Source organism: Balaenoptera ricei, chromosome 1 (genome assembly GCF_028023285.1).
Source record: "Balaenoptera ricei isolate mBalRic1 chromosome 1, mBalRic1.hap2, whole genome shotgun sequence".
In the NCBI taxonomy this organism is placed as follows: Eukaryota; Metazoa; Chordata; class Mammalia; order Artiodactyla; family Balaenopteridae; genus Balaenoptera; species Balaenoptera ricei.
This window is the reverse complement of record NC_082639.1, coordinates 49,727,668-49,748,976: the sequence shown is the minus strand read 5'-3', so window position 1 is coordinate 49,748,976 and position 21,309 is coordinate 49,727,668. Positions and strand designations below refer to the sequence as shown.

Sequence of the window (21,309 nt, the reverse complement as noted above, 5' to 3'; positions counted from 1 at the left end):
CACGTTAACTCTTAATTAGTATTTATTATTTATTTATTTATTTTTCTATTCTGTTTCTGACAAATCTTTTATTTTCTCTTTGTGATCCTTTATAATACTTAATGTTTTTACAGCTAAGTGATACTTCATATTTAATTTAAAACTCCCCCTCATAATTCTGTTTTCTCTTATTTGCTCCATGAAGATTGAAGAAAGGTAAAGTTAAGCATTGTCTCCTTATAAACTTTTCTTATGTTTGATAACTATGAAGTGCCTTCTAGCCTTCTTACTTCCATGCTAACCAACCCAGTTTTCTTTTTATCAAAAATCGAGGACCTGTACTCTGTAATTTATTGTGTTCTTTATGACTAGGCTTTGGCACTCAGAAAATATACAGCTAATTTAGCTCTCAATTTAAGTAACGACTATCAAAGAAAGCCAGAGCTAGACAGTAGTTAAAGAAGTAAAAACAGATTTTATTCAGAACTTCTGCAGTAGGAGAAAAGAGACCTCAGTATAGAACCAGAGTCAGCTCTGAATACACCATGGGCTATGTGGGCAGGGCGGGGGGTTGGTAGATGGAAAACTACAGAGAGGAAACATCAGGAGCAAGGGGGGATTCCACCCAAACTGACCTACTAGAGTTATTGCTGAAGGCAGGTGAGGGTGATCAGGTATCACCTGGGGGATGATGAATGATAAGGACAGATTGGGTATCGTGATCAGATATGGAGGATGAGGGATTCTGACTTAATTGACCTAGCAGGATTCTTGCTAAAATTGGACAGTGCAGAGGTGAACACAGCAGTCCAAAAGACAAGGCCTATTTGAAAAAGAGTTCAGGGGAGTCTGAGTAGAGTTTGGGGGAGGAGAGAATCTTTGTCACAACTCAGCCCAAGTTCTTGGGCCAATAACACTTTTTCATACTTTTAAATTATTTATTTATTTTTAACCTTTTGTTGATATTACTATAGTAAATCACCTAAAATTTTATTTTAGGATATGTTTTCATACATTTTAAATAATAATGTCATAAACTTTTAAATTGGAAATAAGTATACTTCATAGTTTGATCTGAATCTTTTTAGGTTGAAACACTTTAAAGGCATTTTAGGTGTGTCACTTAACAAGATTAAGATAACTCAAAGAAGTTATTTTATAAAATAAATTTTGTCAAGAGAATGATGTATATATTTTAAATTCTTGTTGTAATTTCACAGATGAACTCATAGGGAAAAAGTTCTGTTCCAGTGCTGAAAACATTACTGGTTGTCAAAATGTCCATGAACCCTTACAAGCAGCAGAGAGTATATTGTTGCCTGGTAGAATTGGACCTCCCCAGATGTTATCTATAAAATCTCTCATTTCCGTATTTACAGTGCTTATGCTCTTTTTATTACCTCTCCTTTGTCATGTTCTTGAGGGGTTAGTGGAGTTTCTGCTACTGAGCAATACTTGTTTCTATAATCAGTGCTGAGATAGTTTCCCTTGTACCTTACTGAAGTACTGGCAGATTGTGTCAGATGTCTGACGAGCAGTGGGGGCAGTGGTGGTTAAAAGTATAGATTTGTTGTACCGTAACGCCTTCAGATGTTTATTTGGGCAGTTCATCCCTATTATATTGCCTTCCTTGCCTCATTTTCCTCTTACTAACTCTACAGCCTTGTATAAATTGTTTAACTTCTCTAAGTCTCCATTTTCTCTTCTGTAACAGGATTATTATGAAGATTAAATGAGATGATATACGTATAGCATTAGAAGAGTACCTTGAACGTGCTAAACAGTCAATAAATGTTAATGGTAGTTATAGTAAAACAGCTTCTCATTTAGCGTTTACCTTTAAAATAACTGAAGAAAATTCAAATGAGCATTAGAATTTTTAACTATAGCTCCATATAATTGATTACTTTTTCATCATTTAGCTAAGAATTTTTAAAAACTGAAAAAAACATCTATACAGAAACATATAAAAATTTGAGTATTTGATGACAGAATTTTAGCATAAGCATTAAGTTTTGGTGATATGTACTGATTCTATTATCAGAACTTTGAATTTTTCTTTTTGCTCTAGGGGCATAAGGAAATGGTGGCAGGCACTTCCTCCTAACAAAAAGGAACTATTTAAAGAAAGTGTAAGGAAGAATAAATGGAAGTTATTCCTTGGTTTGAGTAGTTTTGGATTGCTTTTTGTAGTATTTTATTTTACACACCTGGAAGTGAGTCCAGTCACAGGAAGGAGCAAGCTTCTGTTACTGGGGAAAGAACATTTCAGACTTTTATCAGAACTGGAATATGAAGCAGTAAGTAGAAAGAATTGTTTTTAACTACATTGCTTGATGTAATACTCAAAGGAGGAAAGTTTCTTAAATATGAAAGATGCACTAGTTTTTAATTTTAATCTCTGATAGCAAATTAGCATTTTTTCCGAAAGGTCTCAGACCTTTCATGCTTAGTATTCCTACTGCCTACATTGCCTTTCCTCTGGATCACCCAGCTAACTCCTGCACATCACATGTCACCTTAAATGTCACTTTCTCAGGAAAGCCTTCCTTGATTATCCTGACTGGGTTAGGCAGGGTGGCTACGTTAGGCTCTAGGGGGTATCCTTCATACAGACTGCATTATGAATTAGTCATTTGTAGCTATGCTCTGTGCTTGGCTATATTGGGGCTAGGTCTCCTACTGTTCTCTTTGCATACTGTCCTTTTCTTTTAAAACACTTATCATGAGGGTAACACCATAATTATTTGCATAATTATTTATTTGTTGATCTGTCTCCCTTTCTAGACTAGCTCCAGGGGGTCAGAGACCCTGTCTATTCTGTTTATCATTTCATCTTAAGTACTGGCACAGTGTACAAAATAGTGCTTAGTATATATTTTTTGAATAAATAGGTCTGTAATTTGAATTTTTGTACCTTGAAAATAAAGTAGAATAAGATATTCCCCCCCACCCCCCACACATCAATTTTGGCTATTTATTATATTTTTTGAATGCAAAATAAAGTTGGAATTCAGAAGTCATACCTCCTTGGAAAGTATAGTCACTCAAGTAGTTAAACATTTTATACCACTAGTGAGTTCCTTGAGGACGGATCATCTTTCTATCTCTCATGCTTGGCACATAAATAGTATAGACAAACCTCATCTTATTGTTCTTCACTTTATTACACTTTACAGATGTTGCATTTTTTTTTTTTAATTTTTATTTATTTATTTTTGGCTGTGTTGGGTCTTCGTTTCTGTGCGAGGGCTTTCTCTAGTTGCAGCGAGCAGGGACCACTCTTCATCGCAGTGCGCGGGCCTCTCACTGTCGGGGCCTCTCTTGTTGGGGAGCACAGGCTCCAGACGCGCAGGCTCGGTAATTGTGGCTCACTGGCCTAGTTGCTCCGCGGCATGTGGGATCCTCCCAGACCAGGGCTCGAACCCATGTTCCCTGCATTGGCAGGCAGATTCTCAACCACTGCGCCACCAGGGAAGCCCCCAGATGTTGCATTTTTAAAAATTGGAGGTTTGTGGCAACCCTGTGTCAAGCAAGTCTATCGGTGCCATTTTTCCAACAGCATTTGCTTACTTCATATCTCTATGTCACTTTTCGGTAATTCTTGCAATATTTCAAGCCTTTTCATTACTATTATATTTGTTAGGCAAAAAAGATTATGACTTGCTCAAGGCTTAGATAATGGTTAGCATTTTTTAGCTATAAAGTGTTCTTTAAGGTATGTACATTGTTTTTTTTAGACATAATGCTGTTGCACACAGTATGCACTGGGAAACCAAAAATTCATGTGACTTGCTTTATTAAGATATTCACTTTGTGGTAGATATCTCAATAAAGATATCGAGAACTGGAATTGAACCCACAATGTCTCTGAGGTGTGCCTGTATGTGCTCAATTAATATTTGTTGAATTTATAACCTCACTTGACAGCTTTGTCATGGTTAGATTTTTATATATTTTTATTTCAATTGAGCTTCTGAGTTTGTTAATGAAAAGTTACCATAAAAAAGGAAATAATGGTTTTTCACTAAAAAGACTGTTCTTAATAAAGATAAGACCAATCTCTTCTATACAGTTTATACAGAGATTTGAGATGTTTCTTAGAATAGTCTAGTTAGAAGCAAGTTTGAGGAAAGTGTTCTGTTAAGATTGAGAAAGGCCTAGTGTTAAATTAGTGTTATCTTCTACCATTTATATCACTAAGAAGCTTTAAAAAATTATATACATGTACATATATTTTTTTTCTTATTTTTTAGCCTACTAATGTAATACCTGCTTGTTATGAAAATTCAAACACATGCTCTTATAGGATTATTATAAAGTACTATAATTACATACAATTTTTTTTGTTGTATCTACTTCAGTGGTTTTCTTTGTTTCAGACGGTTTACATTGGTGACTTGTGCTTTTAAAAAATGCTATATAAAGACTTTTTTTTTTTTTTAATAAATTTATTTATTTATTTATTTTTGGCTGTGTTGTGTCTTCGTTGCTGCACGCGGGCTTTCTCTAGTTGAGGTGAGCGGGGGCTGCTCTTCATTGCGGTGTGTGGGCTTCTCATTGCAGTGATTTCTCTTGTTGCGGAACATGGGCTCTAGGCGTGTGGGCTTCAGTAGTTGTGGCACACGGGCTTAGTGGCTCCGTGGCATGTGGGATCTTCCCGGACCAGGGCTCGAACTCGTGTCCCTTGCGTTGGCAGGCGGATTCTTAACCACTGTGCCACCAGGGAAGTCCCGCTATATAAAGACTTTTAAATTCATGTTCTATAAAATCATCTGTTTTTAATGCATCTCAAGGAGGAAGGTTATGGACTTCTTGATTCATATATGAAAGAAATTATACGTTTTATGGAAATTTAATATTTTCAGAACATCCTCACTTTTCGAAGTACACTTGAAAGAGTCTCATGAATATAGCTTCAGAAAGTGTCTTCATATGGTGGTTAGTCTTAATTAGCATAATATAGAGAAAATGATATGCCCATTAGTTCTAAAATTTTAGTAATTTCAATCTGTCTGGCTAAAACACTTTAATGAAGTGTCCTTTTTTTGGTGGAAGTTTAACTTTCTTATTAAGTATAGGGTGTTTTTCTATTCAGTATGTTATGAAAGTAATTTTCTTTTGTATTTTACTTTCTTATATGAAATCTTACTGTTCTCTAGGCAATGTTTTGTTTTCTAAAATATTTAGGAAATTAGAAATAATATTTAAGCATTTTATTTGTTTATAGGCTAATAGAAGAGTAAAATTTTTATTTCAACCAATTTATATGAAAAATCTTAGTTATTAGAATTTATTCTCTTTGTGAGAAACCAGATTGCCTTTGCATAAATAATTCAAATTTGAAATTTTTTGAGTATTTAATATATGCATATTTTTACATAATTAAAAATTAAAGTGTTCAACAATAAGTGCCATATAACACTACTTAAAGCAATATAAACATTTTGTAGAACTAACACTCTCTTAGAGACTACTTTTCTTTTTAATCTTTCAGTGGATGGAAGAATTTAAAAATGATATGCTAACTGAGAAAGACGCCCGATACGTGGCTGTTAAAGAAGTGGTTCATCATTTAATTGAATGCAATAAAGATATTCCAGGGATCTCTGAGATCAATTGGATAATTCACGTGGTTGATTCCCCAGATATAAATGCCTTTGTGCTTCCAGTAAGTAAATGTTACCCAGCCTAATTTTTAATTGTTAAATTTAGCGTCCTTGTTTTTTATGTTGTTCTAATTCCTTACATTATTTTCATTATGGTGCAGAATGGACAAGTGTTTATCTTCACTGGGCTTTTAAATAGTGTGACTGATATTCATCAGCTATCCTTCCTTCTGGGCCATGAAATAGCACACGCAGTACTTGAGCATGCCGTAAGTACCTAAAATGAATGTTCAGTTGTTGAAACACTCCTTTGAAATTAGCAAGTTAAATCTTTTAGAGAACTGAATCTTTTCAGTTATTTTTTATGATGGAATTTTAGTTTTTAGTAATTGACTTATTCTGTTACCTGAGAAAGTATGATTGGGTAATTTTGAGAATTTTTATCGTCTTTAGTGTTTGATACTGAATAATTAGTGTTTCTATTAAATACTATTTTTATCACCTGTCTTTTTTGCTAAGAAGTGATTATTCTCAACCTGTAATTATTTCAAATTAGATTTTAAACTTCCTATAATTATTAACATACTTATAATCTAGTCAGAAAATCAACTGTAGGAAAGTGATATTACTATTCAAGTGGTAAATGTTTTCTTACTTTTTTATTCATTCTCAGAGGATAGCTTAGAGCATCTTTGAAAATGTCTAGAATGATATGCCATGTATAATTAATGCAGAGTAATAATAATGATACCTTGCCATTTTACACTTTACTGAGTTTTTTAATACCTTCTCATTCATAATTTTAATACTATCCTCATGAGGTAGGTATTTAATATCCCTATATTACAGGGGTCCTCAACCCCCGGGTCGTCGACTGGTACTGGGCCGCACAGCAGAAGGTGGGCGGCAGGCGGGTGAGCAAAGCTTCATCTGCCGCTCCCCATCGCTCGCAGTACCACCTGAACCATCCCCCCACCCTGTCCGTGGAAAAATTGTTTTTCATGAAACCGGTCCCTGGTGCCAAAAAGGTTGGGGACTGCTGCTATATTATATACGAGGTCTCTAATGTTTAAAAAGACTCTAAATAACATGACTAACGTGACAAACTGGCAGAATTGGAACTTTAATCAAGGTTTTCTGTTTGCAAGTCTGGCACTGCTTCCTTTTCCTACAGTTACCCGGCTGTTGGCAGCACTTTTCTCATAGATCATGGAATTCAGGTCGATTTATACCCTTGTGAATATACATCTGTTTGACTTGGTATGAATCTAGAAAAATAATCTATTTGTTTACTCATATTTTTATTTTTATTCATTAAAAATTGTGCATGGCTCATTTGTTCACATGATTAGAGAGAGGTATATTTTTTAATTGAAAACACAAAGGTAAATAGTGGAAGGATTGTGAATATATCAGAAATGAAAGTAATATTAACTTCAAGTGGAAATGATAATGTTATTAATCCCTCTAAAAGTCATCTCAAATTCTGTCTTTTCCTTAGAGTATCAAAAAGATGAGGTGGGCCAAAGTTGTGCTATTCTAGAGTGCAAATAGTAATTATCTCCTTTGTTTCTTCTGAGTTACAGGAAAATAGAAAAAAATCTTTTCCTTAAACAGATACATACAAGAATAAATCTAAGCAGTTGAAATACGTTATGTCTTTCTAGAAATGGCTTCATAACTCCAAAGTCAATCAATTTTGGCCATTTTTAGTTTTTAAAAGGTGTTCATTTCAGTACATTAATTTTTCTGGCCTCTAGGCCAGTGCCTTATTCAGCATAATGTTGTCATCTCTATCAGTGCAAGAGCAATAATTAGACAAGACATAAAAAGCAAATGGTCTTAAAAATAGTAAATAGTTATTAATATTTCTTTGTTAGAGGTCTTAGACACTGTCAATACTATGTTTTCTCTTTTAGGAGTCTCCATTTTATGTTTTCATTATTTCACAAATACAAATTTAAAAAATTTTTTAGTTTTCTAAGATTATGTAATAACAATTATATTCTTTAGTAATTAATTACAAGGATTTTCTCTTCTATAATGACTTCATCATTTAGTGCTAAAATAATTCCATAATTGTTTTTCATGAGTCTTACAATGAAGCAAAGAATGCTTTGTGAGGGCAGATTATATTAAGAAGTATTCTAGGTGATTATTTTTAGTTGTTAGCCATGTTTCATACATTCAAGTAATGATTCCTATATTATCAGTATCAGCATTACAATAACATTTATTCAGCAACTTTAGTGAGGAACAATGAACAGTCCAGTGCATTAAACTTATATTTAGTTATTACTACTCCAAACAACTATTTTAAGTAAAACATTTTTTGGTTACTGCTATAAGTAAATATAAAAAATCATATAACTAAATTTCCTGGTGGGAAATACCAGGCTGATAAAGTTACAAACTTGCATGACTCTTCACATATTAGGTCATGAAGTCAAAAGACTTTTATTTAAAAAATAAATTTCTAATATTTTCCTGAATTGTTCCTTGTTTTAACTGCTTCATATGTTAGGTAGTGTTTGGTCTCTGTCTAAAAGTATAAGCATAATAAACACATTTATTTGATTTTTTAAAAAGATTTAGCGACTGTATTAGAAACTGTCACTTCCTGGGTTTGATTCCTTGTTCTTTTACTAATTGCTTTGTGAATTTGGGCAACTCTTTTAATCTCTCTTCATCTTAGTTTATCTATAAAATAGGGAACAATTGTACCTATTTTACAAGATTATTATGCTTGCTAGTATAAGACACTGTAGGTTAATGAACCTGTCATTGTATCTGAATGGTGGTAGTGGCTCAAGTAGACATTAGTTAAATGAATAAATGAATGCATAACTATGTAAGCAAGAGCTGGGAAAAACAGACTGGGAAAGGATAAAGCACACGGAAGAAAAAGAATTTGCAATCTTACTTGGCGAAGTTCAGTTAAACACATGTAATTATTTAATGTGATTACACACGATGAACTAGAAAATATAAGCATGTACTATCTGAATTTATTAAGTGTAATTTTCATTATTTTGATTTTTCTCAGGCAGAAAAGGCTAGCTTGGTTCATTTCCTGGATTTCCTAGGTCTGATTTTTCTCACAATGATTTGGGCCATTTGTCCTCGAGATAGTTTGGCACTTTTGGGCCAATGGATTCAGTCTAAATTGCAGGAGGTAAGTCTGAGACAATAAGTTGAATTTGCAATGGCCTGTGGTGAGAACATTTTAATATTACTGTAAAGGAAAAAGTACCAGAAATGTTTTCATACCTTATCATGAATCTTATCATGAAAAACGGGTGCTAATTTTTAGTGTCTTACGTCTTCTTATTTTTAGGGGATATTCTTAATAATGAGCATTCAAATTAGAAAATACTACATCTCTTATATGATGGAGATAGATGGGTTAGAAGGGCTTGGCAACTTTTGGCTAGCATTTTTTTTTTTTTCATAGTTATTGTTCTTACAGAGGGAAACCCAGTCACAACCCTTTCTTTCCTTCTGTTGCTTTACCTTCAGACGTTCCCCTTTTGTCTCCTAGTAACAGTGGTGTACTCACTGGATGTCTCTCCCTTCCCCCAAATTATTTGCATTTTAATGGAGAACTCTTAAAACCTGTAAACTTTTATGGGCGCAGGGTTGGCAGAAGCTGCTTGACTACCCTCATCTCCTCACTCCCAGTTAAATTAATGTTGCCTGGAAAATACTGAAAGGACAGTCTCAATAGGTGTTTGTTAATTTTGTTTTTAGTACTTATGCATAATGATAGTCATCTGATAAAATTTGTTGAGTCCTCCATCTTGTTCAAAACAGTACACTACTGAAAGGAGGTCTTGCAATCTTAATATTTGCTTTGTTTAACTATCATTAGTTATTTTATTTTATGTCTTTCGTCAGATATTTCTTCTTGTCCTGGGAGGTTTGGTTATTTAGGAACAATCTGTTATTTGTTTATCCAGTGATTTGTGGAGCACCCATCAGAGTGCCATCTGGGTGCTGTTTAAGTCCAATGTATAAAATTCTTTGAGACAAATTGCTTTAGAAATTGAATAACTAAGTCTTTTATTCAGTGTTAGCATATCATTTGGTTTCATTTATATTGAAATAAAGATTCTTAAACGGAAAAAGAAAGAATGGTTATTGCTTAGATTATAGAATCTCATATTTTGAATTTTATTTTTATCATTAATGTGCTGGGAAGTCAAAGAAGGTAATGTAGTTTCCCCCCCCATTTATCAATATATAGCTTTTTCTGTAATGGAATCAGGAGATTAAGTCTTAAGAAAGATAACTGGAAGCTGTTTCTCCCTTGAAATACTTGATGATCCTGCTATTTGAGTATAATTCTTTAATAATTAAACTGAAAATGAAGTAAGGATTACTTCTGTTTGAAGTCTTTTTCCCTAAATCAAGGCCCCCTCCCAGTAATTTTGGTGACAAGGAAATATTTCTTTCTCTAGAAGCTTGCTCATTGTGATTGGAGAGTAGAGGGGAATGCTGATAGTGAAGTTCTTGAGGGGGAATTGCTGACATTTTTTTGTCAGAGAAAGGAAGAGAGGAAGGAAGAAGTAGGGGGCCCTCACTTAACTGTCTGGGTACAATGTAGCAGCCCTCATAGAGCGCTACCAGGTAGGGTTTTGAGAGCTATTACTAATGATTATAGTAGCTAACATTTATTGAGTACTTACTGTATTGTAGGCACTAGGATAAACATTATAGATTAATTTTGTACAGGGGTTAAGAATACAGGCTCTGATCAGATGGATCTGTGTTTGAATTTAATCTCTATTAGACCTAAATTTTATAGAACTTCAGCAGGTTACTTCACACTTATTATAGGTTTCAGTTTCTTTATCTGTAAGTTTGGATAATAGTAGTGGCTAACTCAAAGCATTATTGCGGGTTTAATTATACATTTAAAGCAGCATTTCTCAATATAGGCACTATTGACATTTTGAATTGACAAGATAATTCTTTGTTGTGGGGAATTGTCCCCTGCATTGCAGAATGTTCAGTGGCTTCTACACGTCTAGATGCCTCTACACATCTGGCCTCTACCCACAAGACGCCAGTAGCACTCCCCCCTCTCTCCCCAACCCCAGTTGTGACAATCAAAAATATCTCCAGACATTTCCAAATGTCCCTGAGGGACAATATCACGTCCAGTTAAGAACCACTGATTGAAAGCATTTAGCACAGTACCTGGTACCAAGTAAGGACTCAACAAATGGGAGTTATTATTATTTGCTCATTTTATCCTCTCTGCAACTCTAGGAGTTTGGTACTGTTACTGCTCCATTTTACATATGATGCTATTGGGCTTAGAGGGGTTAAAAAATTAGCCCAGAACTAATAGTTAATACACATCAGCATTTGGGCTTGAACACATTTCTTTCCTTTTAAAGCCAATGTTTTTAATTGGTTATACTACCGGCAGATTCGTTGGGACACCTGCAGACTGCTTATGGAAAGTGCAGACACTATATAATATAGTTCAGCAACCTAAAACAGACATGATCGAGAAGGAAGCAAGTCATATCTAATGGTCATATACAGTGGATTAGATTGATTTTACTATTTCTAGCCATTACTGACATGCAGCTACCTCTGAAAAATTGCTTCCCCAATTAATAGCTCTTCTCTCAAAAATCCTGCCTATTGATCCATCTTCTACAAAGTTTTAGTACTTACTGAAAATTAGTATTTAACTGGAAAGCATTCACATAAATACAAGTAATTAGGAAAATTACAGTTATAATATCTATTTGTATTCTTTTATTGAAGTTGGAAGAAAAGTTCATTTTCCTAACTAATCAATACTTAGAAATCAAAGAGGAAATTAAGATAATATGTCAAAGAAAGAACATTCTGCTATATGGTTAATTTTCGAACTGAAATAAATCCTCTAGTAGTGTCACTGGCTATTATATAGCTATAGTTTTTCAATTTTCTTTTAAAACTGCAAGATCACAATGTTCCTTGGTCATATTAAAAATCATGCATCAATAAGCTTTCTTAGGGAATCCTCTACATAGTAAGTAGAGATTATAATTGGAAAAATAGAAGTCCACTATATGATACTGTGGACTCTCCAAAAGTTTGCAGGCATGGTTTTTTCCTATTCTTTCCATGTTTTAAAAATATTAATCTCTGATGGAGGAAATAAAGGCTGCACTTTTTTTATACCATGGTGTTCTTTAAATGTTAATCATGGAGAGCATAAAAACTATATCCTAGGTACTTCATGAAATTAATTTTTACAATCTCATTTTTTGCTCCTTTTGTTATGAAATAGCCTTAATGGAAGTTTTCTTTCTTATTTCTTCTTAGTTTATGTTTGATAGACCATATAGTAGAACACTGGAGGCTGAAGCTGACAAAATTGGACTACAACTTGCTGCAAAGGTAAAATATTTAGTAGTTGAGAATACACAGTGTCCTTCACATAGTAAAAGATAAATGTGTATCATCTTAATGAGGTTTGGCATGGGCATAGAATGAAAGTTGGACTATATATAATTTTTCATTAATACCTTTTTAAGTCTGTGCCCTCTGGAAGCTATTGCTGTCTTTATTTTACTCCTTTCCCTTAGTTTGCTGATCGAAGGAGGCTTTTTGAGTAAGTACGATGATGTGTAGCTGTTTTTCCCCACTTGGAGAAAGGTTTATCTTACTGTAGCTATATTCCTGGCTAAGCAACCTGAATTTTCACCATTTAATAAACGATAGAAGAGCAGGCTTATTACTCTGTACCTTTCAGATTATTTTTGTTGCAGCAGATGGCTTATTTTTGCTAGCCACGGAGAGCAGCTCTGGGCCTTTTCTCTGGTTTACGTTGGCTGTGTTCATATCTACCTAACAGGGCACTTCTTGCCTGTCTGCTGTTTTTACTCACCTGTGATAACTGCGTATTATTGGTAGGATTTAACATTAAAAGTAAAACTGCATTTTTAAAAATGAGTGAAAACAATGCCACTTCACATATTAAATTCTTATTGTATTTGATTCTTTGTTGAGTTTTCAGTAGTTATTAAAAGTCCTAACTATTGAAAATTACTATTATCTGAATTTCTCATTATGAGTTTTATGGATTTAATTTCATAAATCAAGATATTACTCATTCACAAAAGCAGTGTTCTTTGAATGTTACATAAGTAGAATTAAGTGAATTATCAGACTGCATAGATTAAGAGGTTCCCAAATGATGGGCCACAGATTGGCTCTATCAAGAATTTCCTAATTTTAATGTACTACAGTCTGTGAAATTTTCCCTCTAGGTAAGTGCATTCTGTGTTCTGATAAAGAAATCTTTGCTTATTTCAGTAAATTGTTCCTGTTTTATTTCCAAGAAGTTTTATTGTTTTGTTAAATATAAGGAGGAGGTCAAGATAATTTTTTTCCCATGTGGATATCTAATAGACTCAGCACTATTTATTGAAGAGTTTATCTTTTCTCCACTATACTTCAGTGTCTCTTTGTCATCAGTGTGGGAGGCTATACGTAAGTCTGTTTCTGGACTCCCTGTTGTATTCCATTGGCCTGTTATTTATCTTTGAGCCAATACCACATTGTCATTGTAGCTGTGTATTAAGTCTCGATATCTGATATCTTGATATCTTGATTTCTGTCCTCCAATGTTGTTCTGCAGTATTGACTTGGCTATTCTTGGTCCTTTGCTTTTTCATATAAATTTCAGAATCAGCTTGTCAAATCACATACCTGTACAAAAACATGCCTGGGATTTTGATTGGAATTGTGTGCATCGAATATAGATCAATATGGGGACAGCTGACTAGTGTCAACAGTATTGAGTCTTCCAATCCATGGATGGTATATTTGTCCATTTATTTAGATGTTCTTTAATTTCTTTCAGTGATGTTTTGAAATTTTTTTGTGTGTATAGGACTTATACATCTTTTGTTAGATTTATTGCGAAGTGTTTGACATTTTTGATGTTGTTATAAACAATGTCATTGAAAAAATAAATTTGCCTATATATAGAAATAGTTTGTTTTTATCATTGACTTTGTATCCAGCAACCTTGCTAAATAAATTCACTTAATTCTAATAGTGTGTAGATTCTTTTAGATTTTTACATATACATAGTTATGCTGTCTGAGAATAATGACAGCTTTATTGCTTCCTTTCCATTCTGTATACTTCCTTTTTTTTTTTTTTTTTCCTAATTGCAATGGCCAGAAACTTCAGCACAGTGTTGATGGTGGGCACCTTTGTTTCTTCCTGATCTTAGTGGAAAAGCATTCAGTATTTCACCATTAATTCTGATGTTTGTTGTAAGCTTTTTTTAAACCTGACTTTTGTCAGGTAAGAGTTTCCCGTCTATTTCTAATATGCTAAGAGATTTTTTAAAATTATGAATGTTATGTTTTTCAAATGGCTTTTCTGCACTTATTGATGATTATATAGTCTTTCTCCTTTAATCTGTTAATGTGGCAAATTACAATAATTTTTTTTGTTTAAAAAATGACAATTTTTTATTTTTGAAATAAACCAATTTTGTCAATTATATTAACCTTTTAATGTATTGCTAGAGTTGGTCTGCTAATGTTTAGTTTAGAATGTTTCTGTGTTCATAGGAGGTAGTGGCTTGGAATTTTCTTGTAATGTCTTGTCAGGTTTTGGTATCAACATTATGCTGATCTCATAAAAAGCATTGGGTAGTGTTCCTTCTTCTTTGTAAGAGTTTGTGTAAGAATAGTGATATTTATTTTTTCAATATTTGGAGAATTCATAGGTAAAACCATATGGGCCTACACATTTCTTTGTGGAAGGGTCTTTAATTATGGATTCAATAGATGTGGAACTACTCTTTAATAGATGTAGAACTACTATACAGTTTTTTATATTTTTGTGTCAGTTTTCATAAGTTTTGTTTTTCTAGAAACTTAGGTTTTGTTTAAACTTTCAGTATTATTGGTATAAAGTTGTTTTGATATACTCTTCATATATCTTTAATGTCTCAAGGATTCCTGCATTCTACAGGTATATTTTAAAAATGTCCCCTTTGTTCCTAGTATTGGTGATATATGCTTTGTCTTTTTGCTAGATTTTATTACGTTCATTAATCTTTTCAAAAAGATGTTTTGGCTTTGCTTATTTTCTCTATTCTATGTTTGTTTCCTACTGTTTCAGTTACTATTGTTATCTTTATTTCCTTGTGCTTTGAGCTTTATCTGCTGTTCTTCCTAACTTCTTAAGATAGATACTTATGTCATTGATTTTATGTCATTGATTTGTCATTTTCTTTTCGAATGTATACATTTATGCCTAGCCGTTTTCTTTTTGGAATATCTCGTCATATTGCAAGTGTTGATATGTTTTTGTTTTCTTCAGTTTAAAATATTCTTGTTTTCATTGTAATTTCTTCTTTGACCCATGGGTTGTTTAGAAGTATATTCCTTAGTTTCTAAACATTTGTTGGGTTCCTTAGTTTCTAAACATTCCTTGATTTCTAAACATTTACCTTTTGTTTTTGATGTCTAGCTTAATTACAGTCTGATGGGAGAATATACTGAATGGTGAATTCTTTCAAATTTGTTCAGTTTTGCTTTATGGCTCAGCATGTTACCAAGTTTGTTAAAATGGTATGCACTTGAAAGTGGATTCCGCCATTGTGGGTGCAGTGTTCTACATATGTCAATTTTGTCAAGTTTGTTAAATCTGTTGTTTCAGATCATCTATATCCTTGCTGAATTTTTTTCTCTGCTTTTCTTTTTCTAGTTACCAAGAGAGGTTAGTCTCTCGTGATTCTGTATTTTTCTGTTTTTCCTTTTAGTTCTATTAATTTTTGCTTTTTATATTTTAATACTATTTTTAGCATACTCATATAGGATTGTTAGAGTTTACTGGTAGCTTGATCCTTTTATCAATATGTAATCCCTCTTTGTCTCTAGTAATGCTTCTCGCCTGAAGTTCTCTTTTTCCTTTATTGGTATTGTTGTGACAGCTTTCTTTAGGTTAGTGCTTGCCTGTCATATCTTACTCCATTCTTTTATTTTCAAGTTTTCTGTGTTCTTATGTGTGTGTCTCTTATAAGTAACACATAGTTGTTTTCTCATCCTTGCCCTATTTCGGATGTTTTTACTCTGTTTATATTTTTAATTTGTATTTCTTAATGACTAATGCTGTGGAGTGTATGTTCATGTGTGTACTGGCCATTCATGTATCTTCTTTTGTTAACTGTCTTTTTAGATATTTTACTCAGTTTTAAATTGAGTTGTCTTCTTATTCTTACATTGTAAGAGTTCTTTATACATATGCTGGATATACGTCCTTTGTCAAATATTTGTGCAAATATTTTCTCTTATTCTGTGACTTGCTTTATTTTTTTATAGTGTGTTTTGAATAATAAAAGTTTAAAATTTTTATGAAATCTAATTTTTATATTTTGTGTTTAATTTACTCTTTCTCTAGTTTTCTAAGGCAGGCGCTTAGGTCATTGGTTTTAGACTTTCTTCTTGTTTAGAATAGCATTTAAAGCTCTAAATTTCCCACTCTGCATTGTTTTACCTAGGCACAGATTTTGATATGTTGCATTTTTATTTTCAGTTAAGTCAGAATATTTTCTAAAATTTCCATTGTGATTTCTTCTTTCATCCATGTGTTGTTCAGAAGTGAGTCATTTAATATCCAGGTATTTGGAGTTTGTCTAAATGTTTACTTCTAATTAATTATTTCATGGTCAGAGAATATACTCTGTGAGAATTTAATTTTTTCAACTCTGTTGGGACTTACTTTGTGGTGTATCATTTGGTCTATTTTGGTGACTGTTCCATCACTTGAAAAAATGTGTATTCAGTATTTGCTGAGTGTATATTCTATAAATATCAATTAAGTTAAGGTAGTTTATAGAGTCATTCAAATCTTCTATATCTTCTGAATTTTTGTCTACTTGCTATTGAGTACGGAGTTTTGAAATCTTTAACTATGACTGTGGATTTGTCTATTTTTTCTTTCAGTTCTGTTAGTTTCTGCTTCCTGAATTTTGAAGCTCTCTATAGGTGCATACGCATGTGGGATTATTTTATCCTCTTATTGAACTGGTTGATTATTGTAAAGTATTTTTTTATTTGTCTCTATAGCAATACTCTGAAGTATTTTTTGTTTGGCATTAATTTTTTTAAATTTATTTTTTATTGAAGTATAGTTGAATTACAATGTTGTGTTAATTACTGCTGTACAGCAGTGACTCAGTTACACATATATATGCATTCTTTTCCATATTCTTTTTTTTTTAATTAATTTATTTGGTTGTGCTGGCTCTTAGTTGTGGCTTGCAGGCTCCTTAGTTGCGGCACATGGGCTACTTAGTTGTGGCATGCGAACTCTTAGTTGTGGCATGCATGTGGGATCTAGTTCCCTGACCAGGGATCGAACCCGGGCCCCCTGCATTGGCAACGTGCAGTCTTAACCACTGCACCATCAGGGAAGTCCCTTATTTTTCATATTCTTCTCCATTATGGTTTATCAGAGGATATTGCATATAGTTCCCTGTGCTACACAGTAGGACCCTGTTGTTTATCCATTCTGTATCTACCAGTTTGCATCTGCTAATCCCAAACTCACAATCCCTCTCCCACCTCCCTCCCCCTTGGCAACCACTAGTCTAATCTCTATGTCCCTTTTTCTGTTTCTGTTTCATAGATAGGTTTGTGTCACATTTTAGATACAACATATAAGTGATATCAAATGGTATTTGTCTTTCTCTTTCTGACTTACTTCACCTAGTATGATAATCTCTAGTTGCATTCATGTTGCTGCAAATGGCATTATTTCATTCTTTTTTATGGCTGAGTACTATTCCGTTGTATATATGTACCACATCTTCTTTATCCGGTCATCTGTCAATGGACATTTAGGTTGTTTCCATGTCTTGGCTATTGTGAAAAGTGCTGCTATGAACATAGGGGTGCATGGCCAATAGGCACATGAAAAGATGCTCAACATTGCTAATTATTAGAGAAATACAAATCAAAACTAGAATGAGGTACCACCTCGTGCTGGTCAGAATGGCCATTGTTAAAAAGTCTACAAATAACAAATGCTGGAAAGGGTGTGGAGAAAAAGGAACCCTCCTATACTGTTGGTGAGAATGTAAGTTGGTGCAGCCAGTGTGGAAAATAGTATGGAGGTTCCTCAGAAAACTAAAAATAGAATTACCATATGATTCAGCAATCCTACTCCTGGGCATATATCCTGGAATTAATTTTGTTTGACATTATTTTGCTTGACATTAATATACACCCTCCAGCTTTCTTAGGTGTTATTGTTCACTTGGAATATCTTTTTCTGCCCATTTGTTTTCAAACTATTTGAGTTTTTGTATTTAAAATGCATCTCTTACAGATGGCATAAACTAGGTTCTTGCTTTTTTTTTTTTTATAAATTTATTTCTTTATTTATTTATTGGGTGCGTTGGGTCTTCGTTTCTGTGCGAGGGCTTTCTCTAGTTGTGGCGAGCGGGGGCCACTCTTCATCGCGGTGTGTGGGCCTCTCACTGTCGTGGCCTCTCTTGTTGTGGAGCACAGGCTCCAGACGCGCAGGCTCAGTAGTTGTGGCTCACGGGCCCAGTTGTTCCGCGGCATGTGGGATCTTCCCAGACCGGGGCTCGAACCCGTGTCCCCTGCATTGGCAGGCAGATTCTCAACCACTGCGCCACCAGGGAAGCCCCGGTTCTTGCTTTTTTATTGTTTGACAATCTATGCCTTTAGTTTGAAGTGTATATAGTCCATTTATATTTAATGTAATTATTGATATGCTTGTATTTAGGTCTACCATTTTGCTATTTGTTTTATCTATGTTTTGGTTGCTCTGTTCCTCCTTTTCTTCCTTCTTTGAGTTAATCATACTTTTTAGTATTCCATTCATTGGCTTTTTAGATATAACTCATTGCATTATGTTTAATGGTTCCTTTTGGGATTACAATATACATCTTTAGCCTTTTGAAATCTACTTCAGGTTTTTTTTTTCTTTTTATACAGCAGGTTCTTATTAGTCATTAATCTTATACACATCAGTGTATACATGTCAATCCCAATTGCCCAATTCATCACACCACCACCCCCACTGCCCCGCAGCTTTCCCCCCTTGGTGTCCATATGTTTGTTCTCTACATCTGTGTCTCAATTTCTGCCCTGCAAACCGGTTCATCTGTACCATTTTCTAGGTTCCACGTATATGTGTTAATATACGATATTTGTTTTTCTCTTTCTGACTTACTTCACTCTGTATGACAGTCTCTAGATCCATCTACGTCTCAACAAATGACCCAATTTCGTTCCTTTTTATGGCTGAGTAATATTCCATTGTATATATGTACTACATCTTCTTTATGCATTTGTCTGTCGATGGGCATTTAGGTTGCATCCATTACCTGGCTATTGTAAATAGTGCTGTAGTGAACATTGGGATGCATGTGTCTTTTTGAATGTGGTTTTCTCTGGGTATATGCCCAGTAGTGGGATTGCTGGATCATATGGTAATTCTATTTTTAGTTTTTGAAGGAACCTCCATACTGTTCTCCATAGTAGCTGTATCAGTTTACATTCCCACCAACAGTGCAAGAGGGTTCCCTTTTCTCCACACCCTCTCCAGCATTTCTTGTTGGTAGATTTTCTGATGAAGCCCATTCTAACTGGTGTGAGGTGATACCTCATTGTAGTTTTGATTTGCATTTCTCTAATAATTAGTGATGTTGAGCATCTTTTTATGTGCTTCTTGGCCATCTGTATGTCTTCTTTGGAGAAATGTCTATTTAGGTCATCTGCCCATTTTTGTACTGGGTTGTTTGTTCTTTTAATATTGAGCTGCATGTGCTGTTTATATATTTTGGAGATTAATCCTTTGTCCATTGATTCATCTGCAAATATTTTCTCCCATTCTGAGGGTTACCTTTTCGTCTTGTTTATGGCTTCCTTTGCTGTGCAAAAGCTTTGAAGTTTCATTAGGTCCCATTCGTTTATTTTTATTTTCATTACTCTAGGAGGTGGATCAAAAAAGGTCTTACTGTGATTTATGTCAAAGAGTGTTCTTCCTGTGTTTTCCTCTAGAGTTTTATAGTGTCCAGTCTTACATTTAGGTCTCGAATCCATTTTGAGTTTATTTTTGTGTATGGTGTTAGGGAGTGTTCTAATTTCATTCTTTTACATGTAGCTGTCCACTTTTCCCAGCACCACTTATTGAAGAGACTATCTTTTCTCCATTGTATATCCTTGCCTCCTTTGTCATAGATTAGTTGACCATAGGTGCGAGGGTTTACCTCTGGGCTTTCTATCTTGTTCCATTGATCTATGTTTCTGTTTTTGTGCCAGTACCATATTGTCTTGATTACTGTACCTTTGTAGTATAGTCTGAAGACAGGGACTCTTATTCCTCCAGCTCCATTTTTTTCCCTCAAGAGTGCTTTGGCTATTCGGGGTCTTTGTGGCTCCATACAAATTTTAAGATTTTTTTGTTCTAGTTCTGTAAAACAATGCCATTGGTAATTTGATAGGGATTGCATTGAATCTGTAGATTGCTTTGGGTAGTAGTATAATCATTTTCACAATATTGATTCTTCCAATGCAAGAACATGGTATATCTCTCCATCTGTTGGTATCATCTTTAATTTCTTTCATCAGTGTCTTATAGTTTTCTGCATACAGGTCTTTTGTCTCCCTAGGTAGGTTTATTCCTAGGTATTTTATTCTTTTTGTTGCAATGGTAAATGGGAGTGTTTCCTTAATTTCTCTTTCAGATTTTTCATCATTTGTGTATAGGAATGCAAGAGATTTCTGTGCATTAATTTTGTATCCTGCTACTTTACCAAATTCATTGGTTAGCTCTAGTAGTTTTCTGGTGGCATCTTTAGGATTCTCTATGTATAGTATCATGTCATCTGCAAACAATGACAGCTTTACTTCTTCTTTTCCAATTTGGATTCCTTTTATTTCTTTTTCTTCTCTGATTGCTGAGGCTAAGACTTCCAAAACTATGTTGAATAATAGCGGTGAGGGTGGACATCCTTGTCATGTTCCTGATCTTAGAGGAAACGCTTTCAGTTTTTCACCATTGAGAATGATGTTTGCTGTGGGTTTGTCATATATGGCCTTTATTATGTTGAGGTAGGTTCACTCTGTGCCCACTTTCTGGAGAGTTTTCATCATAAATAGGTGTTGAATTTTGTCAAAAGCTTTTTCTGCATCTACTGAGATGATCATATGGTTTTTATTCTTCAATTTGTTAATATGGTGTATCACATTGATTGATTTGTGTATATTGAAGAATCCTTGCATCCCTGGGATAAATCCCACTTGATCGTGGTGTATGATCCTTTTAATGTGTTGTTGGATTCTGTTTGCTAGTATTTGGTTGAGGATTTTTGCATCTATATTCATCATTGATATTGGTTTGTAATTTTCTTTTTTTGTAGTATCTTTGTCTGGTTTTCGTATCAGGGTGATGGTGACCTCGTAGAATGAGTTTGTGAGTGTTCCTTCCTCTGCAATTTTTTGAAGAGCTTGTGAAGTATGGGTGTTAACTCTTCTCTAAATGTTTGATGGAATTCACCTGTGAAGCCATCTGGTCCTGGACTTTTGTTTGTTGGAAGATTTTTAATCACAGTTTCAATTTCATTACTTGTGATTGGTCTGTTTATATTTTCTATTTCTTCCTCGTTCAGTCTTGGAAGATTATACCTTTCTAAGATTTTGTCCTTTTCTTC

At 34.1% G+C, this 21,309-nt stretch overlaps 1 protein-coding gene across 4 annotated transcripts in view; it reads left to right on the top strand.

Moving 5' to 3' along the window:
• OMA1 (OMA1 zinc metallopeptidase) overlaps window positions 1-21,309 on the top strand; it is an 82,063-nt gene that overhangs the window by 9,307 nt on the left and 51,447 nt on the right. For all 4 annotated transcript variants that reach the window (XM_059898824.1, XM_059898834.1, XM_059898842.1 and 1 more), the window contains exons 3-7: window positions 2,051-2,279; window positions 5,477-5,650; window positions 5,750-5,857; window positions 8,635-8,763; window positions 11,919-11,993. In XM_059898824.1, the coding sequence (XP_059754807.1) occupies window positions 2,051-2,279; window positions 5,477-5,650; window positions 5,750-5,857; window positions 8,635-8,763; window positions 11,919-11,993 (715 nt within the window). The remainder of the gene's footprint in view (window positions 1-2,050; window positions 2,280-5,476; window positions 5,651-5,749; window positions 5,858-8,634; window positions 8,764-11,918; window positions 11,994-21,309) is intronic.